This window comes from Podarcis cretensis (assembly GCF_951804945.1).
Source record: "Podarcis cretensis genome assembly, chromosome: 8".
Classification (NCBI taxonomy): Eukaryota; Metazoa; Chordata; class Lepidosauria; order Squamata; family Lacertidae; genus Podarcis; species Podarcis cretensis.
Genome location: NC_137177.1, coordinates 35,034,040 through 35,053,803, shown reverse-complemented (window position 1 = coordinate 35,053,803; position 19,764 = coordinate 35,034,040). Strand labels below are relative to the sequence as shown.

The 19,764-nt window shown below is 46.8% G+C and overlaps 1 protein-coding gene across 17 annotated transcripts in view; it reads left to right on the top strand.

Annotated features, from left to right (window-relative positions):
- The window catches only part of MACF1 (microtubule actin crosslinking factor 1), a 302,261-nt gene that overhangs the window by 243,930 nt on the left and 38,567 nt on the right, over window positions 1-19,764 (top strand). For 16 of the 17 annotated variants that reach the window (XM_079988578.1, XM_079988577.1, XM_079988586.1 and 13 more), the window contains 8 exons: window positions 10,496-10,657; window positions 11,861-12,031; window positions 12,554-12,720; window positions 14,720-14,879; window positions 15,978-16,304; window positions 17,049-17,133; window positions 17,564-17,805; window positions 18,562-18,768. In XM_079988578.1, coding sequence (XP_079844704.1) covers window positions 10,496-10,657; window positions 11,861-12,031; window positions 12,554-12,720; window positions 14,720-14,879; window positions 15,978-16,304; window positions 17,049-17,133; window positions 17,564-17,805; window positions 18,562-18,768 — 1,521 coding nt within the window. The remainder of the gene's footprint in view (window positions 1-10,495; window positions 10,658-11,860; window positions 12,032-12,553; window positions 12,721-14,719; window positions 14,880-15,977; window positions 16,305-17,048; window positions 17,134-17,563; window positions 17,806-18,561; window positions 18,769-19,764) is intronic. The other variant, XM_079988585.1, reaches the window with a different exon arrangement.

The following is a 19,764-nucleotide window of genomic DNA, read 5'->3' as shown; positions in this document are numbered from 1 at the left end:
GCAGTCCGACCAGGGGGAATGCATGTCAGAGCCGTTGACCCTGGAGCACATTCCCAAACTGTCTGGAGTTCCAGAAATTCAGGAAGTGAAGCAGCTAAGTGAAGCCTTCTGTGAGTTGTCTCAGGATGAGTGCCAGCCTCTTCTGGGACCAGAGGACATGGTAGTTGACCTGACCGGCGGCAGGCGGCGGGACCACAGGCTCTCGAGCGCCACGTGGCCACGGGTGATGAAAAATGCCATCAGAGCAGGCCTTGGCAGTGGGCATCATGACACCTTGGAGGCAGACAACACAGACTGTGTCATAGAAACGGTGCCACTGTCTCCTTGCCTGAGTGAAGAGCTCCTGGACCCCGGAATGAGCATTCTCATCGCCCCCAACCTCCGGGAAAAGACTGAGTCGGAGCTGAGGTTTGAGGAGGATGAGCGATTGATCATGATGGAGGCTGGGGAGGAGTGGGAGGAAGGCTTGCTGTCAGGGAAGGCTGCTGAGAAAAGAAGTTGTTACTTGACAGATATTTCTGAAGAAAAGGAACAATTAAGTGTTCCAGCCGTGACAGTTACGGAAGCTGTAGAGAGTTTTGCTGGTGTCCAAGGGACCTCTAACCACCCATCTCACTGGCAAGAGCTGTGGGATGACTCACAGCTGCGAGCTGTCAACTCTGCTCCCGTTCCCCAGGAAACGCACCAAGACTTAAACGCTACTCTTGAGGAGGAGGAGGAGGCTGGTGCCTGCAATGCTGAAGCTGTAGCAGCCAAAGTGGAAGAGGAGGAATTTGCTTCTGGCCTAGAAGCCTGTGCCAGCTCTCTTGCCCCAGAGCAGTTCTCTGACACGGATTCTGTGCAGATGTTCCTTGAACTAGAAAAGCTTTGCATGCTCGAAGAAGGAGGGGATGGAGTGGCTCCAGGTGATCTGGAGGTGCAGGATGCTAATCAGTGTTCAGAAGGGCTGGACATGCAGAAGGACATGGCGGGAGCCTCCCAGCCCTTGACTCACCTTGAAGTCAGCATGGCAGACTCTGCTGTGGTCTCAGATCTGGAAGACTTTGATGCCACATGTGGTTCTCAAGCAGTAAGTACAGCAGAAGCTACCCTTTCAGAGTGCTACTCTGAACGGGAAACTTCTGGTGACTCTGAAAAGGTGACATCTTCCAGTCCTCCGCTTGAAAAAGATGCTGTATCCCAACAATCACTCTCATCCTTAGTTAGTCAGATAGAGGAGTATGGGGCAGAACTGTTGGCAGGTCATGACCCTGCAGAAAGCCAGAGGGTCAAAGGATTGTTGGACTTTGCCATGGGTGAACCTGTGGCTTCAGTTGATTTCCCTTGCTGTAGAGAACCACCTCCTTGCATCCATGTTCTTGCCATTGGCAGAGAAACTGAGCAGCAGCAAATGCAGCCTGTCATTTGCTATGAAGCAAAGGAGGTATCCCCGAGTCATGATGAACTTGCCACAACTGCTGAGGAGCTGGACTCCCAACCAGATTTTGGCTTGGCAAAAGAGATGGTGAGCGCTATGGGGAAAGAGCTGCAGGCTTGCGATGAGCTCAACCCATCAGAAAGGACTGACTTCTCCAACTGGGATGTCCCAGAGCTGGTTTCTGAGGATGAAGTTGCAGAACTGGATAAAGAAAACCTCCTTTGTGGGGGCCACGTTAGTGACATAGAGGATGTAGATAGTTCTTGGGTGCCTTCACAAAGTGAGTTTGTATTGCGGGACTCTGAGGAGCCTCTAAAACATGTAGGCTCCTCTGAGAACTTGAAGGCTGTGTGTCAACTTGAGCCTTTAACAAGGCTGCTGTGTGATGGAGAAGTGTCAGCGAGTGCAGCCCTTCTCCAGGAGGAAACACCAGAGGTAGTTGAGCAGGGAGCAGCAGCAGCAGCCAAAGGCAGCCCAGTGGAAGAGAAGAGATATTGCTTGGAAGCTGGAGACTTGGAGTTCCTTTTTGGGCAGAGCAGGGACAGTGAGATAACAAAGGATGAGGAATGTAGTGCCAAGTTTGTGTGTACCAACTCACAAGCTTTTGTTGAAGATTTGTTTGCTGCACAGCCCAGTTCGGAAGACTTGGCCTCTTCTTTTGGAGAGGAATCTGCTTCTGTCAGTCCCCTCCCTAGTGACAAGGCTCTTGATGCCCCTCCAGATAGCCCAGAGGTGCTTGCTGACCCCTTTCCTTCTGCTGGAGTGGAGCCTTCTATCACTGATGGTCCAGAAGCTGTAACATGTTCCACCCTGCCTTTGCCATCCTCACTTGCTTCAACCCCAGAGGCAGAGGGGCCTGTTGTGGATGCTGCCTGCTTGTCCAGATATAAAGAAGTTTGTGATCAAGATGGTCTTCCAGGAGTCACTTCAGAGCCCAAAGCAGAGGATCTGATATCATTCTTACCAAATGCAGAGGAGATGTCCTCTGCTTCTGTGCCATTCTCCTTGGAAAATATGCCTCTAAGTAGAGAGGAACGGCCTGCTCTGGAAGAGCTGGCCAATGCCACAATGTCCACTTCCACCAAGGAGCCTGTTCAGGTGGCCCAAGCAATTAAAGGCCTTGCCATCTCTATGCCATTGGGTGCAGATGGTGTGCCAGAGCCACCAGAAGTTGGCTTCTCTCTGGCACCTGGAGCAGTGTGGGATACAGTTTGCAGCACACCACAGCTGCCCTCTTCTGCAGCACCTGAAAGTGGAGAGGAGGAGCTGACCTCTGCTGTGCCAGACTCAGAAAGTACCTCCTTTTCTTCCCTCGCTGCTGAAGGGCCTCCTGCTGAAACGAATGGATTGGTTCCAGATAATGAGGTATTTGTTTCCCCTGGTCCCCACACGCTGCCATATCAGACATAAAATTACTTTTTTTGTAGGAAGGGAGTTGGGGAGGAAGCGAAGAGTTAATCCATAGTTGACTGACTGATGTAATTTGGAGTACAAAGCACGCCTGACTTTTTCTCCCTTTTGTTAAAATTTGGGTTCTCCTTCCCTTTGAAAGGGGGTTACATTTTGTAGGCAGATTTAATGGTTTTGATAGAAACAGTGTTGGGTTGGTGGGTTTCTTTTTCTTTTCAGGTGTGGGGAGGGTTTCAAACAAGAACAAACCTGTCATTATCTTGCTTACGTAAAAATATTCTTGCCACCACCAATGTCTTGAACTGACTTATTCAAGTAGCATTATGTTCATGCGCTTAGAAGCAAATTATACATTTTCTTGTGAAAGATTGTGATTAAGTGTGGGTAGCTGCAGAGCTCATAGATGGGAAAATGTGTTGCTAAGAGGGAAATAGTATAAGGCAAATTCCAGCTAACAACATTACATAAATGATAAAAACCAACCAACTGCCTAGTCAAGGTTCTTTCAAATCCATAGAGAAGAAAAGAAGTTGCTGAAAACTTTTTATTTAAATCTCCAAGTAAAGAAGGGGTTTGGAAAAGAGAATCTTTTGTGCCAAGTCTGTTTGCAGCACCAAACGTCTATAAAAGGGCATTGTTTTCTTTTGGATACTGATTTTGACAGTTGTCAACCAAGCTAAGCTAGTTTTTTGTACTTTTTAAACTGTCATGACGTTGGTTTTTCCCCCCTACCCCCCTGCCTAGGAACTTGGCTTGGTTGCAATTTCTCACGCTTCAGACAGTTGCACATTTGAAAAACAAGAAAAGCAGAAGTAGCCAGAGGCTTGAGAAGGGCTATGATGTAGTGTTCAATTCATATGTGGAAAACAGTCTCCAACTGTGGGCAGAAGGCTGAGTTTTTCTCAGTGAAAAAATGCAGCACCCACAGCCAAGACTGTACAGTTCAGACCTGTAATTAGGAAGAAAGGTGGGGGGGAGGGGAGCAGGGGATGCCAAGCTAAGCCAAACTGACATGAATTATCGCTCTGGGTTTATTACAGTCTGTCCAGCTGAGTCTGAGGAGAGAGACCTATTTGATAGAAAACATTATCAGTCCTATGGTGCCCAGAGTGGGAGATATTTGCTCAACACCCCAGGGTCAAAACAGCCAGGGAAGTATATGGAAGGTGCTCTTAGCTGTTGCCATGGTTGGTTCTACAGGGGAGAAGAGAAGCTATGAGGGGTTATGGGGCATTTCACACATTGCCAAACTGTTGTGCTGCTAGGTATGAGATAGGATCTCCCACTTTTTAATATGGTGCAAAGCAGCTGTGAGCCCCCAAACTGGATGGTTGGAACTGCACTAGGGAGAGAGTGTTTAGCTGCTGCCACTTACTCAACCATCTCTTGTTTTCCTGATCTAATCCTCCATTCTCACTTTAGCTGTGTGATGATGGGGGAACAGGCAAGTACATTAGGCAAGAAGCCATGACTTCTCCTGGCTTTCTGATTGGTGTGTCTGCATGATACATTTATTGCAAGTGTGTGTGTGTTGCATTTGCACTTGGATAAAATATAAACCAGCTGTTAGGTAGGAGAAAGAGGTCAGCAGGTTTACCATGAAGAATGGGAACAGGATACTAGAAAAGAGTCTTGAGAGAAGCATCTTGTAAATGAAAGCCTGGTAGCATCATTAGGAGGGCAGGGAAGCAGAGAATAACAAACAGATGAATTCTGTTTATTTTCTGGGTAATTCTGCAGGACTTGCTTCCAAATTCATTCATTCATTCATTACATTTATATCCCACCTTTCTCCAGGAAGCTCAATATGGCCTACAAGCTTCTCCCCATTTCTTAATCACAACAACCCTGTGAAGTGGGTTAGACTGAGAGTGAGTGGCTGGCCCAAGACCACACCCAGTGAGCATCATGGCTGAGTGGGGATTTGAAGCCTGATTTCCCAGCACTCTAACCACTACACCACACTGACTCCTGTGAATAGGAACACGGACTGGCATTCTCCACCCCAAACACACGCACATTTAGTTTCTCTATTGGGCTAACCCAAATGTCACAAAATGGTACAGAAGCTTTTAAGTTCGCCAAAACTTTTCATTGGTCTAGATGGGAAGAAGGTACTTTTGTCAAGCCATCCATTTCTGCATCTGGTAAGATTCTTAAGATGAAGAGTGGGAAGAGGTAGACCCCCCCTTTTCTCCCCTCACATATTTACTGTCTAAAAATGGCCCTTCCCAGTGTAGCACCATCCAGATTTTTTGAACTACAGTTTGGCTGTGCTGACTGGGGCTGACGGGAGTTGTAGGTCAGTGTGTCTTGAAGGCGCCATGTTGGGGAAGGCTGGTGTGAGGAAAAGGGTCACATGCTGGCCCTCCTATTGCAAGGCAGTTAGTGTCTGTTCTCCCTTTTCTTTTGCCCTCCAGTCTTTCCTCCTGCTGCTGCTTTTGCTTCTCTGAATCAGGGAAAGGTTTGCGCCTTTGTCCAAGTGAGAGCTAGCCAGCCAGCGCTCTAGCATCCTCTCCGCGTTCTGTATTTGAAGCTCTAAGCTATGCTTCCAAGTATTTTTTGCCGAGGCGGTTGTTAAGGCTGGGTTTTGCGTTTTTAAGCCTCCCCCACTAAACCTGTCTCTGGTTTCTGGATCATTCCCACCCAAATATGGCAGCTGTTCCTGATTGCGGGTGGGGGTGGGGATTTTGCTTGAACAGAGCGAAATGCTTTGGAGTCCTCTCCTGTGTTCGTTTTAAAAATAAGTTTTGTATTTGAGGTTATGGCCGGAGCGTGTAGGAAGAGGTGGCGGCATGTCCCTTCAGAGAGCTTGCATGCCTGGCTTATCGGTCTGGGGTGTGTGTGTGTGTGTGTGTGTGTGTGTGTGTGTCTGGCTGCTGTTGCATGTAGGAGGGCCCTTTCCATTTATATCTATCTATAAAATATATAATATAAAATAAGCAGTCCCAGCAGAAGGGCTGGGTGAGTCGTTTGCTGTTATGTTGCCATCAATCCTTCTTATGGCAGAATGGCTCTATAGCTCTGGACAGCATCTTCATTTAATATCCTGGCATGTTCCCATTTCTGGAGACAAGTTGCTGAACGTTGCAAGGGAGGAAAACATTTCCCCCTGACTTTTCCAAGCTTAGATTCTTGCTGCCTTGCATCGCAGCTGTCTCGCTCAGGGCCCTCCGTAAACCATAGGGAAGTTTGGGCACAGTTTTGTTTGGAAGTGGCTGGTAAATCTTTAGCTGGCTGCAAAGCTTTAGAAATGTGTTGCTGTTCCTCATTTTCTTATGAACAGAGCAATTTATTGCTTCAGTTTGGTGGTTTTTGCTGCTGATTTACTTTTCATGTGCCACTTTCCCCTGGGAGCAAAGGGCTCCTTAAAGATCACCAAAAACTACCTTGCCAGGTGTTTTGGACTACAACTCCCATCATCCCTCACCATTGTCTATGTTGGCAGGAGTGGGAGTCCAGAGCACCTGGGGAGGCTGTGAATGAGTATGAGCGTGCTTTTTCTTTCTCCCACTCCTGCTGCTGACATTTATCATGACACCCCTATGAGGTAGGGCAAACTGACAAATAGTGGTGATTCAGGGCTATTGGATGAATAAGAGACTTCGTCCTGGGAGTCTTGTGTTCTAGCAATTACTCAGCAGCTTAAAAAAACCCCAGCAACCAGGTACTAAGAAATTGCGGGGGGGGGGGCATGTTGCGTAATGCACTGCTTGAAATTTGAATGTTTTTTCAGCTCTGGACCTTAATACATTTGGTCATGGTTAAATGCCCTATGGGATTTAATCACACATCTAATTTTTTTTTTTTTTGTTATAAAACAAAAGTCTGTAGTTTGAAGTAATTGTGTTTAAATGCCACAGCAGATGAATTCTACCGCTTACACCTGCACAAATCATGCATTTTAATATGATATTTACAGAATTGCTGTGTGTTGACTTGATCTTTTGGAAAGGCACCTGATAAATCTTGTTAATAAAAAAAAGGGTTCTCCCAATGAAGCATGAGAAAGAGGCTCTTCTAGGTGGCGTATCTTGGCAGGATCCCAGCAAGACAAAGCTCTCTGTTATAACTGAACCAATGTCTGTAGCTTTCGAGTAACACAAAACTCCTTGCCTAGACCAGATGTGCGGAACCTCAAGTTGTTGCTGAAATACAACAACTCCCACCATCCTTGGTCTTCAGCCATGCTTTCTGGAGCTGATGGGAGTTGCAGTTTGGCAACATCTGGAGGGCGAAAGGTTCCTTGCACCTGGTCTCAGTGATATGCCAATAGATGTTGGCCCAATAAGAAGAAGCATTAAAGACAACTTTTTGTTTTAAAATGGAGGTCCAAAGGAAGACTGCCAGGATGTAGGAAGATGCCTAATCTTAAGTCAGACTATTGGTCCATATAGCCCAGGAGTATCTACACAACTGGCAGCAGGTCTCTAGGGATTCCTTCCCACCCCTACTTGGATACAGTGAATGTATTTATTCTGTCTTCTGTCCCAAGCAGAAAACATTTGCTGCCTCCGAAGTAAGGTGTGCACAGAACTGTCTCTTGCAGTGCATGATGGCAGCCTTCGTGCAAAGAGTAAGAACCAGTCCAGGGGCTGCATGCAGCTGGTGTGGCTCGAAGGGCATGGTGGGATGGGAGGCTCTTCTGCCCTTTTTCTCGCCTCCTTCTGAGGAGAGGAGTTGCTGTCTTGTAGGGCAGTGGGGAGGTGGTAATAATAATAATAATAATAATAGTAATAATAATAATAATATATTTATACCCTACCCATCCAGTAGGGTTTCCCAGCAACTCTGGGCAGCTCCCAACAGATTAAATGCAATGCCTCTTCCTTTAATTTGCCACCCTGGGCAACTGCCCTGTTTTCCTCCTGTAAATACAGTATGCCCGGAGGAATCTAGGAGCTTCTGCATGCAAAGCAGTTAATTATAAGAAGAGCCTTGATAGGCCAGAGGAACTGACTAATCCAGCATCCTGTTCTCCGGCTGGCCAGCAAGATGGGAAGCCTGGACCTGAATGCAGTGATGGAGGCAGAGCATAGCCGTTGTGGCTAATTGCCATTGATAGCCTTCTCCTCTGTGAATTTGTCTAATCTTTTTAAAGCCATCTAGGTTGGTGACTATTCCTGCATCTTGTGATAGGTGCTCTTCCATGCAGCTACAGCCCTTCCCATAAGTTGAATCAATGTAAGCTGAAGGAGAAGGGACTGTGTGCATTTTAAAAGGAAGTTCTGGGAGAGAAAGGGCAGCAAGAGGAGCGGGAGGCAGCTGGGAAGAGAATGAGGTGCTAGACCAATCAAACAGGAATGATATGGTCAGGTGGGGGGAGGGGAAGGCGCTGGAATGACAGTTGATGTTTCTCCAGGACAGCATCAAACCTTCAGGTGTTTATTGACTCACATAACTCCTTTGTGTTCATTAAATAAAAAAATAGTAAATCCAGCCCTCTATAAAGAACTTTGAAGATCACAGTGAAAATTTTGCGCCAGACATGGAAGTGAGGCAGAAGGGATTGGGATGCAGGTTTAGTAAACTCATCCTTTGCTCTGTCCCTACAAAAGGAAGTTGCAGCATAAAGTATATCCTCCTTAATTTCCATCTGCCAGCTTGGCTTTGGGCCTCTGCTGTTTAGCAACCATCCAGGGCAAGCAGTCCTATGTCATCTGCCACTGTGGCTGCTGTTGATGGTTCCTTGGAGTTTGCCCAGCTCTGTGTGAAGCAGGCCACTGTTCTTCCCATTCCACAGGGAGGGAACCAAGTGACATGAAAGAGCAACATGCCATGCGCTCTATCATGGTATATTATCAGAACTCCCAGAAACACACAGGGCTTGTCGTCGTCACTGAGATCAGTTTACATGTGCAGCTGGGAGTCAACAAGCTGAGAATCAGGTAGTCCAAAACATATCTAAACTGGTCCTTAGTGGGCCCAAGGGTCTCTTTCCAGGGATGCTTTAGCTTGACAGTGAGCAGTTTGGATGAGATTGCCTTCCTGAGCCTTGAATAGGCAGTGCAAATTCCAACATGGAAGCATCTTTTGTGTAGGAATTTGTGTTCATATGACTCTCTCTTGATTCCAGCCATTGGATTCTTCCCTACCTGTGATCATATGTATTCCTGGGAGTTGCAGAGGTTTGGCGTTTCACGTGCCCACATGGCTAAATGGCCTCTTCTGCTGTAGTGTTCCCAAGTGAAGGAGCTACCTGCCTTCCCCTTTTTCTTAATTCCTCCTCTGCTACCATTTCCCCTTCACAGGAGCCTCCCTTTCCTGGGAAGGAGAAATGGCAGCTCTTTGTCAGAGTCTTGTCTGTCATCAGGTACTTTTCAGAAGATCCAGGGCTCCCTGATAGGAACAGCCTTCTCCTGATTTTATCTCGCACCTTCTTCCCTCCCTTTATTTCTAAACCTTGCTTTGCCTTATGGAGCTTTTTTTCCTCTCACAAGGTCGTGGGAAGATCTTGGAGATTGAGCAATTGCACTCATCTTTCTTTTGTCCTTTTGAGTGATAATGCAGCAAACTTTCCATATGTTTATGATACCTTGTGCATGTGGAAGGCAGTGTATAGGAAGCAGTTGTGCAGCTGGTGTGAACATGCTGTGGAATGTGGTGCTCTCTCCAGTGGTGTTGAGAGAGGGAGGTGGATAAGCTTTTCTCCAAGAGAGAGAGTGAATTGTGCCTGTCAAGTTTACAGAGGAGTGTGGGTGTGTAGCTAATCTGGCTTTTCTGGTGCAGGAGGTGGTGGTGGAGAGAGATGTAGCTGCTGGCCACTTTGCCTTCTAGGGCCACATGTTGTGTTTCAGTACAGCCTCATTTGTTGCTATGACTTTTCCTCCCGACTCTAAATGCAACAGAGCTAACACTCTTCTTGTCTATCAGGTTGGCTGGCTGGTTTTTACAGAGATACCCTTTATAGCTCAGCTGCACACAGTATTTTCTTTCTTTTTGCTTGTGTTTAAAACCTTTTTCCAGATTCCTCTCTGCAAATACCTTTATATCCTCAGCTAAAGATACTGATAGCCAATTAGTAAGCTAGTCCATTCTCATTAACTTGCTATGTCTGCAAGCTTCATTCATGGGTTGGTGTGATCTGTAAATGAAGTCTGGCATTCATATGTAGGAGATGCTCTCAGCCACAGCTGGAGACAGAATGAAATGGTTAGCCAGTAGCCTCCAGGGATTGCCCTAAGGCAGCCTTCATCAACTGGGTGTGCTCCAGATATTTTGTACTGCAACTCGCATCAGCTCAGCCAGCACTGCCAATATTCAGGAATGATGGGAATTGTTGTCGAAAAGTCTTGGGGGTACAAGGCAGGCCAAGGGTGCCTGAAAGTACTGAGCAGCTTCTTGCCAGTCTGGTGTTAGATTTAGATCAATGTTGTGTGCTGACAGAGACCTGGATTCAAATCCCTCCATAGCCTTGATGTTCACTGACAGCCAGTCATCTTGACCTTGGGACAGTAAGAATCTCCACTAATGCATCATCTATTTCACAAGTTTGTTGTTAGGATAAAATTGGAGTGGGGCTAATCATGTACAGTATGCTGCCCTGAGTTCCCGGCCTGATAAAACTATAGCAAATAAAGAGGCTAAGTAAGACAGTTGATGATTTGTGATGGAGGTTCACATCCTTTGTCTCTCCCTCCCCCATCCCCCGCTTCCATGTTTCCTCAGACATTCCAGAAGGAGCAAGTTGACCCCCTTCAGGCAAAACTGCAGCAAGTCAATGGGCTCAGACAGGGACTCATCCAGAGTGCAGGAAAGAATTGTGACGTCCAGGGCTTGGAACATGACATGGAGGACATCAACACCCGCTGGAACACCCTCAACAAGAAGGTGAGCTGCACTTGGTGGCTCCTCGGCATTACTAACAACGTCCTTCTGCTGGGAGGGGCAGTGGGATACAGCCTGCAGGCACACAAGGTGACCACCTTGCAGAACTAACCAGGCCTGAACATGGTTGATGCCTGGATGGGAGATGCCTTGGGAACCCCAGGTATGCCACTTTGGGTTCCACGATGGAAGAAAGGTGGGATTTAAAATGCACTTCAACTATTTATATTGCATGGGAGCTGTTAGGATGCAGGAGGAGGGTGCCTGCCCATGAGCAGAGTGAAGATCATTGTCAGTGAACGCCAGGCCACCTAGTGCTAGGCATGGAGAATAGATGTGGGCCTTCCCCCCCCCACAGTGTCTTCACAGTGTCTATTCCTGCGTATAAAAGAAGGTAAAAGGGGCACTCTTAGGGAAGTGGCTGGGGGTGGGAGATAACTGTGTCCCCCAGTGGATCTGTCCACCATTGTGAGTTGTGTTTGCTTCTCTCTGTATAGATTCATTCTGGATTCTGTTGCTTGGTCATCCTAGAGAGTGACCAATTATTGGGAAATCGATTTTTACATAAATGTTAATAGTCACTTAAAAAAAATTAATAATAATAATAATAATAATTTTTATTTATACCCTGCCCTCCCCAGCCAAGGCCGGGCTCAGGGCAGCTAACAACCAATAACAAAAAACAAGTTGAATGAATACAACTTGAAAACAAGATTAAAATACAACATTAAAACATTAAAATGCATCCTCATCGCAGGAGGAGAAAGGGAAAAAGAAAGAGGGGGAGGGAATCAAACAGACTCCAAGCCAAAGTCCAGGCGGAACAACTCTGTCTTACAGGCCCTGTGGAAAGAAATCAGATCCTGCAGGGCCCTGGTCTCATGAGACAGAGCATTCCACCAGGCTGGAGCCAGTGTTGAAAAAGCCCTGGCTCTGGTTGAGGCTAATCTAACTTCCTTAGGGCCCGGGACCTCTAGGGTGTTGCTATTTATGGACCTTAAGGTCCTCCGTGGGGCATACTGGGAGAGGCGGTCCCGTAGGTACGAGGGTCCTAGGCCGTGAAGAACTCAAGAGAAGTAATGTTCTACCTTGCACAGTGACTGTGAAAATGAAGCGAATCTGAGAAGCACTCTTTCCAAATGGTTGACCAGTAAATGCTTCTGTAGCAATATATATGTGTGACTGTTATGTTCTGGCAAAATGTAGGTGGCGCAGAGGATCGCACAGCTGCAGGAAGCCCTGTTGCATTGTGGAAAGTTCCAGGATGCCTTGGAGCCTTTGCTGAGCTGGTTGGCCGACACGGAGGAGCTCATCTCCAACCAGAAGCCGCCATCTGCTGAATATAAAGTAGTGAAGGCTCAGATTCAGGAGCAAAAGGTGAGGAGTTGGAAGCCAGGGGACCTTGAACTCACAGAGCACAGCTGGCTGGCAGGACCCTCCATGGCCTCTCTCTGCTCTGGGCACTCAGCTCCACCAGCAGCCCCAGGTATCCCCAGTTGACAGGAAAGGTTTCACTTGCTTTCCTTTTGGCAGACGGCTTCTATCTACCAACTGTGCCATTGTCAAATAAGCAGGAGAAGGAAGGAAAGAGGTTGGTAGTTGATGAGCTTTGCAGAACAGAGAGGGGACAATATAGGGGGCAGACACCCAACCTTTAGTGTGGAGACAGCCCCCACTAGGAATGGCATAAAAGGCAGCCTTTGTTGGGTGAGGTCTGGGAACTTGAAGTTGATGGTGGTGAGTGAAAGGGGAGAAAGAGGGCACAGTTAAAAGAGTGGTAGGAGGGAAATGTGAGTTTAGCAGAGGGGGAGCTCTGGGGACTGTTGGCCTTACTGAAAGCAGAAGGGTAATTCCTTCCTTAGCAGAATAATTATCACTTTCTAATACTTTATTCCAAAGCTGCTCCAGCGTCTCCTGGATGACCGGAAAGCTACTGTCGAGATGATCCAAGCAGAGGGTGGGAGAATAGCTCAGTCTGCTGAACCAGCAGACAGGGAGAAGATAGTTGCCCAACTGGAGAGCCTTGGAAGCCACTGGGCAGGACTTCTCAGCAAAGCTACAGCCAGGTAAGCTACAAGGCCTGTAGGATGCAAGCTTGTCTGTTGTAATTTAGCACTGAAGCGGGAGAAAGTGACCTTTGCTTTGCGCTCTCCTCTCCCAGCGAAGTATACTTTGATGTTCTTTTGGTAAGCTGCCTTATACTGAGTCGGACCATTGGTCCATCTAGCTCAGTACAGGCTACTCTGATTGGCAGCAGCTCTCCAGGGTTTCAGGCAGGGAGCCTTTCCCAGCCCTGCCTGGAGATGCTGCTGGGGGCTGCACCCCTGGGACCTTCTGCATGCACAGCAGATACTCTGCCATTGAGCTGTGGCCCTTTGCTCTGGTAACCCTGCTGTTTCATAACACGAGTTATTTTATGAACTGTGACTGCCTGTGCATTGCACACAATAACTTTGCAAAACAAGCTGTTGTCTCATGCCTGTGCTCTGAATGAAATCACTCTGAACTTCTGAGCCCTATGGCTAGGACATTGCAGCTGAATGTGGTTAGCAGGACTGAAGAATACAAACTGTGTCCACAGGATGGGATGCACTACTTGCAGGAGAGTCTCTTGCTTGTAAAACTCACACACACAAAAACCCTATTGATCCTGTGAGTCCTAGAGCACCATGAGCAGCACGTGTGGAACACGCTTCTGTGCCACAGTATTTCTTTCATCTTTAAAATATTTATCATCTGCCCTTCACTTGAAGATGCCAAGATAGAGATATGTGCAGTATAAACCAAAATCAAACTGTAAGATTAAATCGGCATAAAACAAAAATACAGAATTCAGATACCAATTAAACCAGCAGTGGTAGCAGATAACCTTTGACCATCCAGGGCCAGTCCAGGATGTTTTAATGTCTGTGGAGGGCAGTCCTCAAGACCACCCTTGCAGATGTAAGAAAAAGGGGGAGGTCCCCTTTCAATGAATGGTAGCTGTGCAAGAACAGATAACAGCTGTGGTTCATTTCAGAGGAGGCAGTCAGTGCAGGAGAACTTTTGCACGGGGCTACAAAAATTACTGATATTTTCACTGAACCCACAATTCCCTTCTTGGTCAATCATCTCCACTTTAGGCCCCATCAGTGTATATATCATTAAGGTTTTGGGGTTGTTTTTGTTTTTGTTTTTGTTTTGTTTTGCTTTGCTTCATGCATCTATCACTTTATTCATATATTCATTGAACTGCATTTCTCATTTTGTTACCGCCTGCCCTGTTTTGGAGACATCCTTTTGGAGCTCTTCACAGCCCGCTTGGTTGTTCATCATACTGAATACTTTGGTGTCATCCACAAACTTTGTCAGCTCCCTTCTCACTCCTGTCTCCAGATCATTCCTGAACAAGTTCAGGGGCACCATCAGCTCCAATGCACAGATCCTTCAGGAACTTTACTGCATGCTTCCTTCCTTCCATTGTGAGAACTGTCTGTTTATTCCCACACTCTGTTTCCTGTTCTTTAACCAACTGCTGATCCTTAAGAGGATCTGTCCTTTCACCCTGTGACTGCTGAGTTTATTCAGAAGTGTTTGGGTAGAGGAAAACTTTTAGGGAGCTCAACTATGCAGTGTCTGCCAGTGTCTGCCAGACTACATGTTTCAGCAATCTTATTGGCACTCTCGAACTCTGAAAGGTTGATGAGGCAGGCTCTTGATACATTAATCCTGTCTTCAAAAAAGGGTGATGTAGTTAATGACCCTAGGGGCTCTTGCCCATCCTTTGCCAAGATGATGCCCTCCAGATGTTGGCTGGGGCTGATGGGAGTAGTAGGCCAAAACATCTGGAGAGCATCACCTTGGCGAAGGCTGTTCCAGCCAGTCCTGGAAGTCTCTTAAAATGCTTTCTAGCAGAATCCCTGGTGAAAAAGCTGAACCTGGTTATCTGCTCAACTTTCTCAGGATAAATACTCTGGGTGCTCATTTCATTCTTCGTTATTGCAGGAATTGCAAAGTAGCCTCATCTTCTTCCTCGCTCCCCCCCCCCCCATTGTTGCTGATGGATTTGTTTTTTTCTTGCCACAGGCAAAACCAGCTGGAGGAGATCCTGGTTTTGGCCAAGCAGTTCCACGAGACATCAGAGCCCATCTCTGACTGGCTGTCGGTGACTGAGAAGAAACTGGCCAACTCGGAGCCCATTGGGACTCAGACGGCCAAAATCCAGCAGCAGATAAGCCGGCATAAGGTGGGCAAAGGGTTGCCAGGGAATTGTGAAATGTGGGGGTGACGGGGGAGCACTGTGCGGTAGGCACTTCAGTAAGAATAGCTGCTGCTGTGGAACCTGGGTACCTGAATAAGATTTGGGGGCGGGGGTGGGGGAGGTTGGAAACATGCATGTCATAACGGAACAATCCTTAAGCCAAGTTGAGTTGCTTGGAATTCAGAATGAAGAGTCTCATGGTTTGTATCCAAGCAAAATGTTGAGCCTCAGAACATGCAGGACAAGACTGCCAATGGCTACTACCCGTGATGACTTATGTTCTGCTTTCACTGTCAGACATAGTATACCTCTGAATAGCAGGTGTGGGAATCAGAGACAGGTAGAACGCCGATACACTTGGGTCCTGCTTGCAGACTTCCTACAGGCATTCGTTTGGCCAGTATAAGAGCAGGATACTGGGCTATTGGACTGATCCGGCAGCAGGGTTGTTCTTAGGTTTTTAACTTTAGTAGTTCCTAGCATATTGCCCATATCACTAAATCCTAGAATCCTGCACTTGGTGCAATCCTAGATGGGTCTGCTTGGAATAAGGTCCATTGGGTTTAGTGGGACATACTCCCAGCTAATTGTGTATAGGATTGCAGCCTTAGCGTGTTTGAACACTTGAGTGTTGTCACGTCAGCTCAGCCAATCGCAAGAAGGAATCATTGTTGGTGTCAATCAGGGGTCTCTGGGTAGGAAGAATCCTGGCTCATTAGAAGGGAATTGTGTGGGAGATACACCCCACCACACACACCTTTTCCCAAATTCAGTAACTTTTCCTCTTTAAGCTATGAAAATAGCAGCCACAGCTATAACTCCTGTTCATGAGATTACCTGGCCTCCGGAGAAGAATGAAACAAAACTCCCATCTCTCACTTTTCTTTATTTAAACAATTTATTTCATATATGTTATTGCCCTCGTGGGTGGATATTTTTACTTTGAGTTTGCATGATCATCAGACACGCTCATTTCTCAGTTTTGTTTTAGATTTGTTTCCCGTTTATTCCATTTTCAGTCATAAGTTTCTGTCTACTTGTTTTGTGTTCCCCCTTCTCTTAAACCATCTCACGGATCTCCAGGCCCTCGATGAGGAGATAGAGAGTCATGGCTCAGCTGTGGCTCTGGCAGTCAACACTGGACAGTCCCTGGCCTCCTTGAGCTGTCAGGCTGAGCAGGCCTCGCTGGCTGAGAAGCTTGACCTGCTTGAGTCCCGGTATGCAGAGGTTTGCGACCGGTGTGGCCGGAAGGCTGCCCTTCTTGACCAGGCCTTGTCCAACGCCCGGCTCTTTGGGGAGGACGAGGTGGAGGTGCTCAACTGGTTGGCTGAGGTTGAGGACAAGCTCAGCTCAGTAGCCGTCAAGGATTACAAGCGGGACATCCTGCAGAGGCAGCATGCCGACCACCTGGTACTGACTCATTTTCCCATCTTTCATGATGTATTATTATTATTATTATTATTATTATTATTATTATTATTATATTTTCCCATCTTCCATAATGTATTCTTATTCTTCTTATCTTTTCCTTTGTTTCTGTTGCTTTGAGTCTTTTGATTTTGATCTGGGCCATTAATATCTCCCTAGAACACCAGCCCCACCCTTGCTGCTGCCCCATACCACCACACAAACCGGCGTTATCGCTGTGCCAAAGGGAAAAAAAGAGAGAGAATGATGACCAACCCTTGTCCCAGTCAAGCCTTTTAGAAGGCTGCCACCCTCTACTTAAAGCAGCCCTTCCCAAAGGCGCTCTCCATAGGTTTTCGACTACAGCTCCCATCAGCCCCATGATCCTGGGCTTGATGGGGTTTGTAGTCCAGAACATTTGGACTTGGTTAGGAAAGGCTGGTGTAAGTATTCCTCCTAGCTTGATGCAGTGGTGGTCTGCCTAAGACTCTCCCTCCTCTTCTTTTTGGTGGAAATAGTGAGCATCATCAATGCCCTGCCTTCCTTAGGCTTCAGGCTGCTTCTGTGTCCCCTCCCAGAGGCTTCCTGTGTGGAAGGGAGCCACAGATGTCTCTTGGGTGCCACCTTTACTCCGTCTATGTGCTAATGTTGTTGGAGCCCCAGTGGGGGAAACTTTTTTTGGTCAAAGAGGAGCCTCTCCAGGGGAACTCGCCTTTGACACAAGGTTTTTCCCCCCCCCCCGCCTAGGCCTTGAATGATGAGATTATGAACCGCAAGAAGAATGTAGACCAGGCCATTAAGAACGGGCAGGCCCTTCTGAAGCAAACCACAGGTAAGGCTAGCCAACCTGTTGCGCTCCCCACAATCCTTCCTGTCATTCTTCATTGACTCCTCTGTACCAATGGCTGCAGAACATAGTACAACTTTCCCCCAAAAAAAGATTCACCCACTTCATTTCTTATTTTCTTATAAAGGGTGGCTTGGAGTGGGGTTGAAAGCAGGGGCTTTAAATCCCAAGTATTTGCTGCTTTTTGCTTAAGAAGGCTTGTCATTTTCTAGAACATTAAGTATAGAAATTGTTTTATTGTTTTTAGCTTATTGAGTCTATAACATGTGGGGAGTTAATCTTATTGTATTCTACTTTGGTAGCTTTTGTTTGAGAAGTAGTTTCTAAGCCTACAGATAAAGTGGCAAAACAAAAGAAGTCTCTAAACCAAATGACTAGAGCTTGCTGCAGCTAAACACTTGGTGGCTCCCTGCAGGGGAAGAGGTGCTGCTCATCCAGGAGAAGCTGGACGGCATCAAGACCCGCTACTCGGATATCACCACAGCCAGCTCAAAGGCTCTCCGCACTCTGGAGCAGGCCCGCCAGCTGGCCACCAAGTTCCAGTCCACGCATGAGGAGCTGACAGACTGGATGGGTCTGGTGGAAGAGGAGCTGACGTCGGGTGGAGGGCACTCTCCTGTCGGGGAGCAGATCCCTCAGTTCCAGCAGAGGCAGAAGGTCAGGAGCCATTCCACACTCAGGCAGAGTGTTTTCAAAGGAGAGTGGGCTTTGGTAGTAACAGTGAGTGTGCTAAGTAGTTAGTAACTAACGGACCAAAAACTCACAAAGATGTGACCAGCTTGTAAGTTCTCTAGGACTTCTCAGCAGGCAAGAAGCCATTGTTACTTTACCAAATGAGCCTCGCTGTGTAACCTGTTGTTTGTAGTATCAGAGAGGGAACCTTCTCCATCTGCAATCCTCCTCTTGGAATGTGTCTACAAGTGCTGACTTCATGGCTTGCTAATTGCTCTACTTCCCTGGGTTTTGGGTTGTTTTTTTAAAAAAAAATTGTCCATACTCCCAGCTTTGTGTGATATTCTGAAGAGTTATGGAGAGCTTAGAAGCTTTTAGATTGTTCCTAATAAAGGCATTTGCAGACTTTGGAGGGTTTTTTAATGGACTGACACAGCTATGTCTGCTTTTTAGTTTAAAGCACCTGCAAGTAAAAGTGGTTGTTATCATACACTGGCCTGTGATCCACAGCCAGGAAGATGCCTTGCCCACTTCTGCTGGGATGGGAAATGTTCTTTCCTCTTTCCTTCCACTACAAATGAAATACCTCTGTCCATCTCAACAACTGGAGGCCTGGATTTCCAACATCAGGGGGCCCTGTGCCGGTCTTTGATCATGAAAAAATACCCTTTGTGTACAACCCAAAGGGCAAGTGGATTCACAACCACAGACAGCTGGACCTTTATTCCTTTTCTTTTGCAGGAACTGAAGAAGGAGGTGATGGAACACAGGCTTATCCTGGATACTGTGAACGAAGTCAGCCGTGCCCTCCTGGAGCTGGTGCCCTGGCGTGCCCGCGAAGGGCTGGATAAGTTGGTTTCGGATACTAATGAGCGCTACAAGATGATCAGTGACACCATCAAGCAAAGGGTGGAAGAAATAGATGCTGCTATACAGAGGTCCCAGCAGGTAGAGTTTGAGAGTTTGCTTTTTTAGTGGCCCTTGTTTCTTCCCTCATAAAGACCTTCTATGGAAAAAGGCTTGGTGCAGAGGAGGCAGGGAGTGGGCAAGCTTCTAAATTAAAAAGAAAATAGGTCCCACTCCTCCACACAGATAACAGGAGACTTTGCCTTCAGTAAGCTGTAATCGGGACTGGTACAATGTGCCACAAACACAAAACAAGAACTAAATATATGTGTACAGCCAGTCAGTAAAGCACGTGATTTCACCCACAGGATACACATCAACTCACAAAACGTAATGTTTCTTCATGGAGCATATTATCAAGGAATCAAACATTTGTAAAATCAGTTTATTTTTCTAGCCTGTCTTGGGTGGTCCTTTTTCTGGGCTGTCTTCTGCTTTGCGGACAGAGTAACACTAGCGAGGCCAAGGTCAGTTTCAAGGGTAATGAGTGAGTCATTGATGGAGAACTGGATGAAAACAGAGTTTTCACTCGAGAATAGTGAAGCAAAAAACCACAAGCTTCAGGTCATCTTTCTCACACACATTCATTCATTTCAGATACGGAATTAACTCCGTAAATCTCATCTCTTGATCAGTCAAGTGCCTGAAACACTAATGTTGATTCCTAAGAATTTTCCATCTTTGCACAGGGCTAGTAGATTTAAAACTTTGATTTCTCAGCACTTATGAACTTAAAATTATTTTCACACACTGCTTAGAAGCTGCCTTCTCTCACGTGGCCCTTTGGGTGCTGCTGATGGACTCATCACCTCTGTCCATTGGCCTTACTAAGGAGAGTCTGAGTCCCAGCAGCATCTGGAGAACAGCATTGGGGCTTGTGGATATGTCAGAAAGCAATGCTGTGCCTAAGATGAAACTGCAGCTTGGTCTGAATGTACTGCTTTAGCCAAAACCTCCTTTCCCCCACCTTGCTCTTCATTTAATGTTCATGCAGCCTCATAGTTGCCCCACATTCAAAGGCAAATGCCAGGCTTTTTC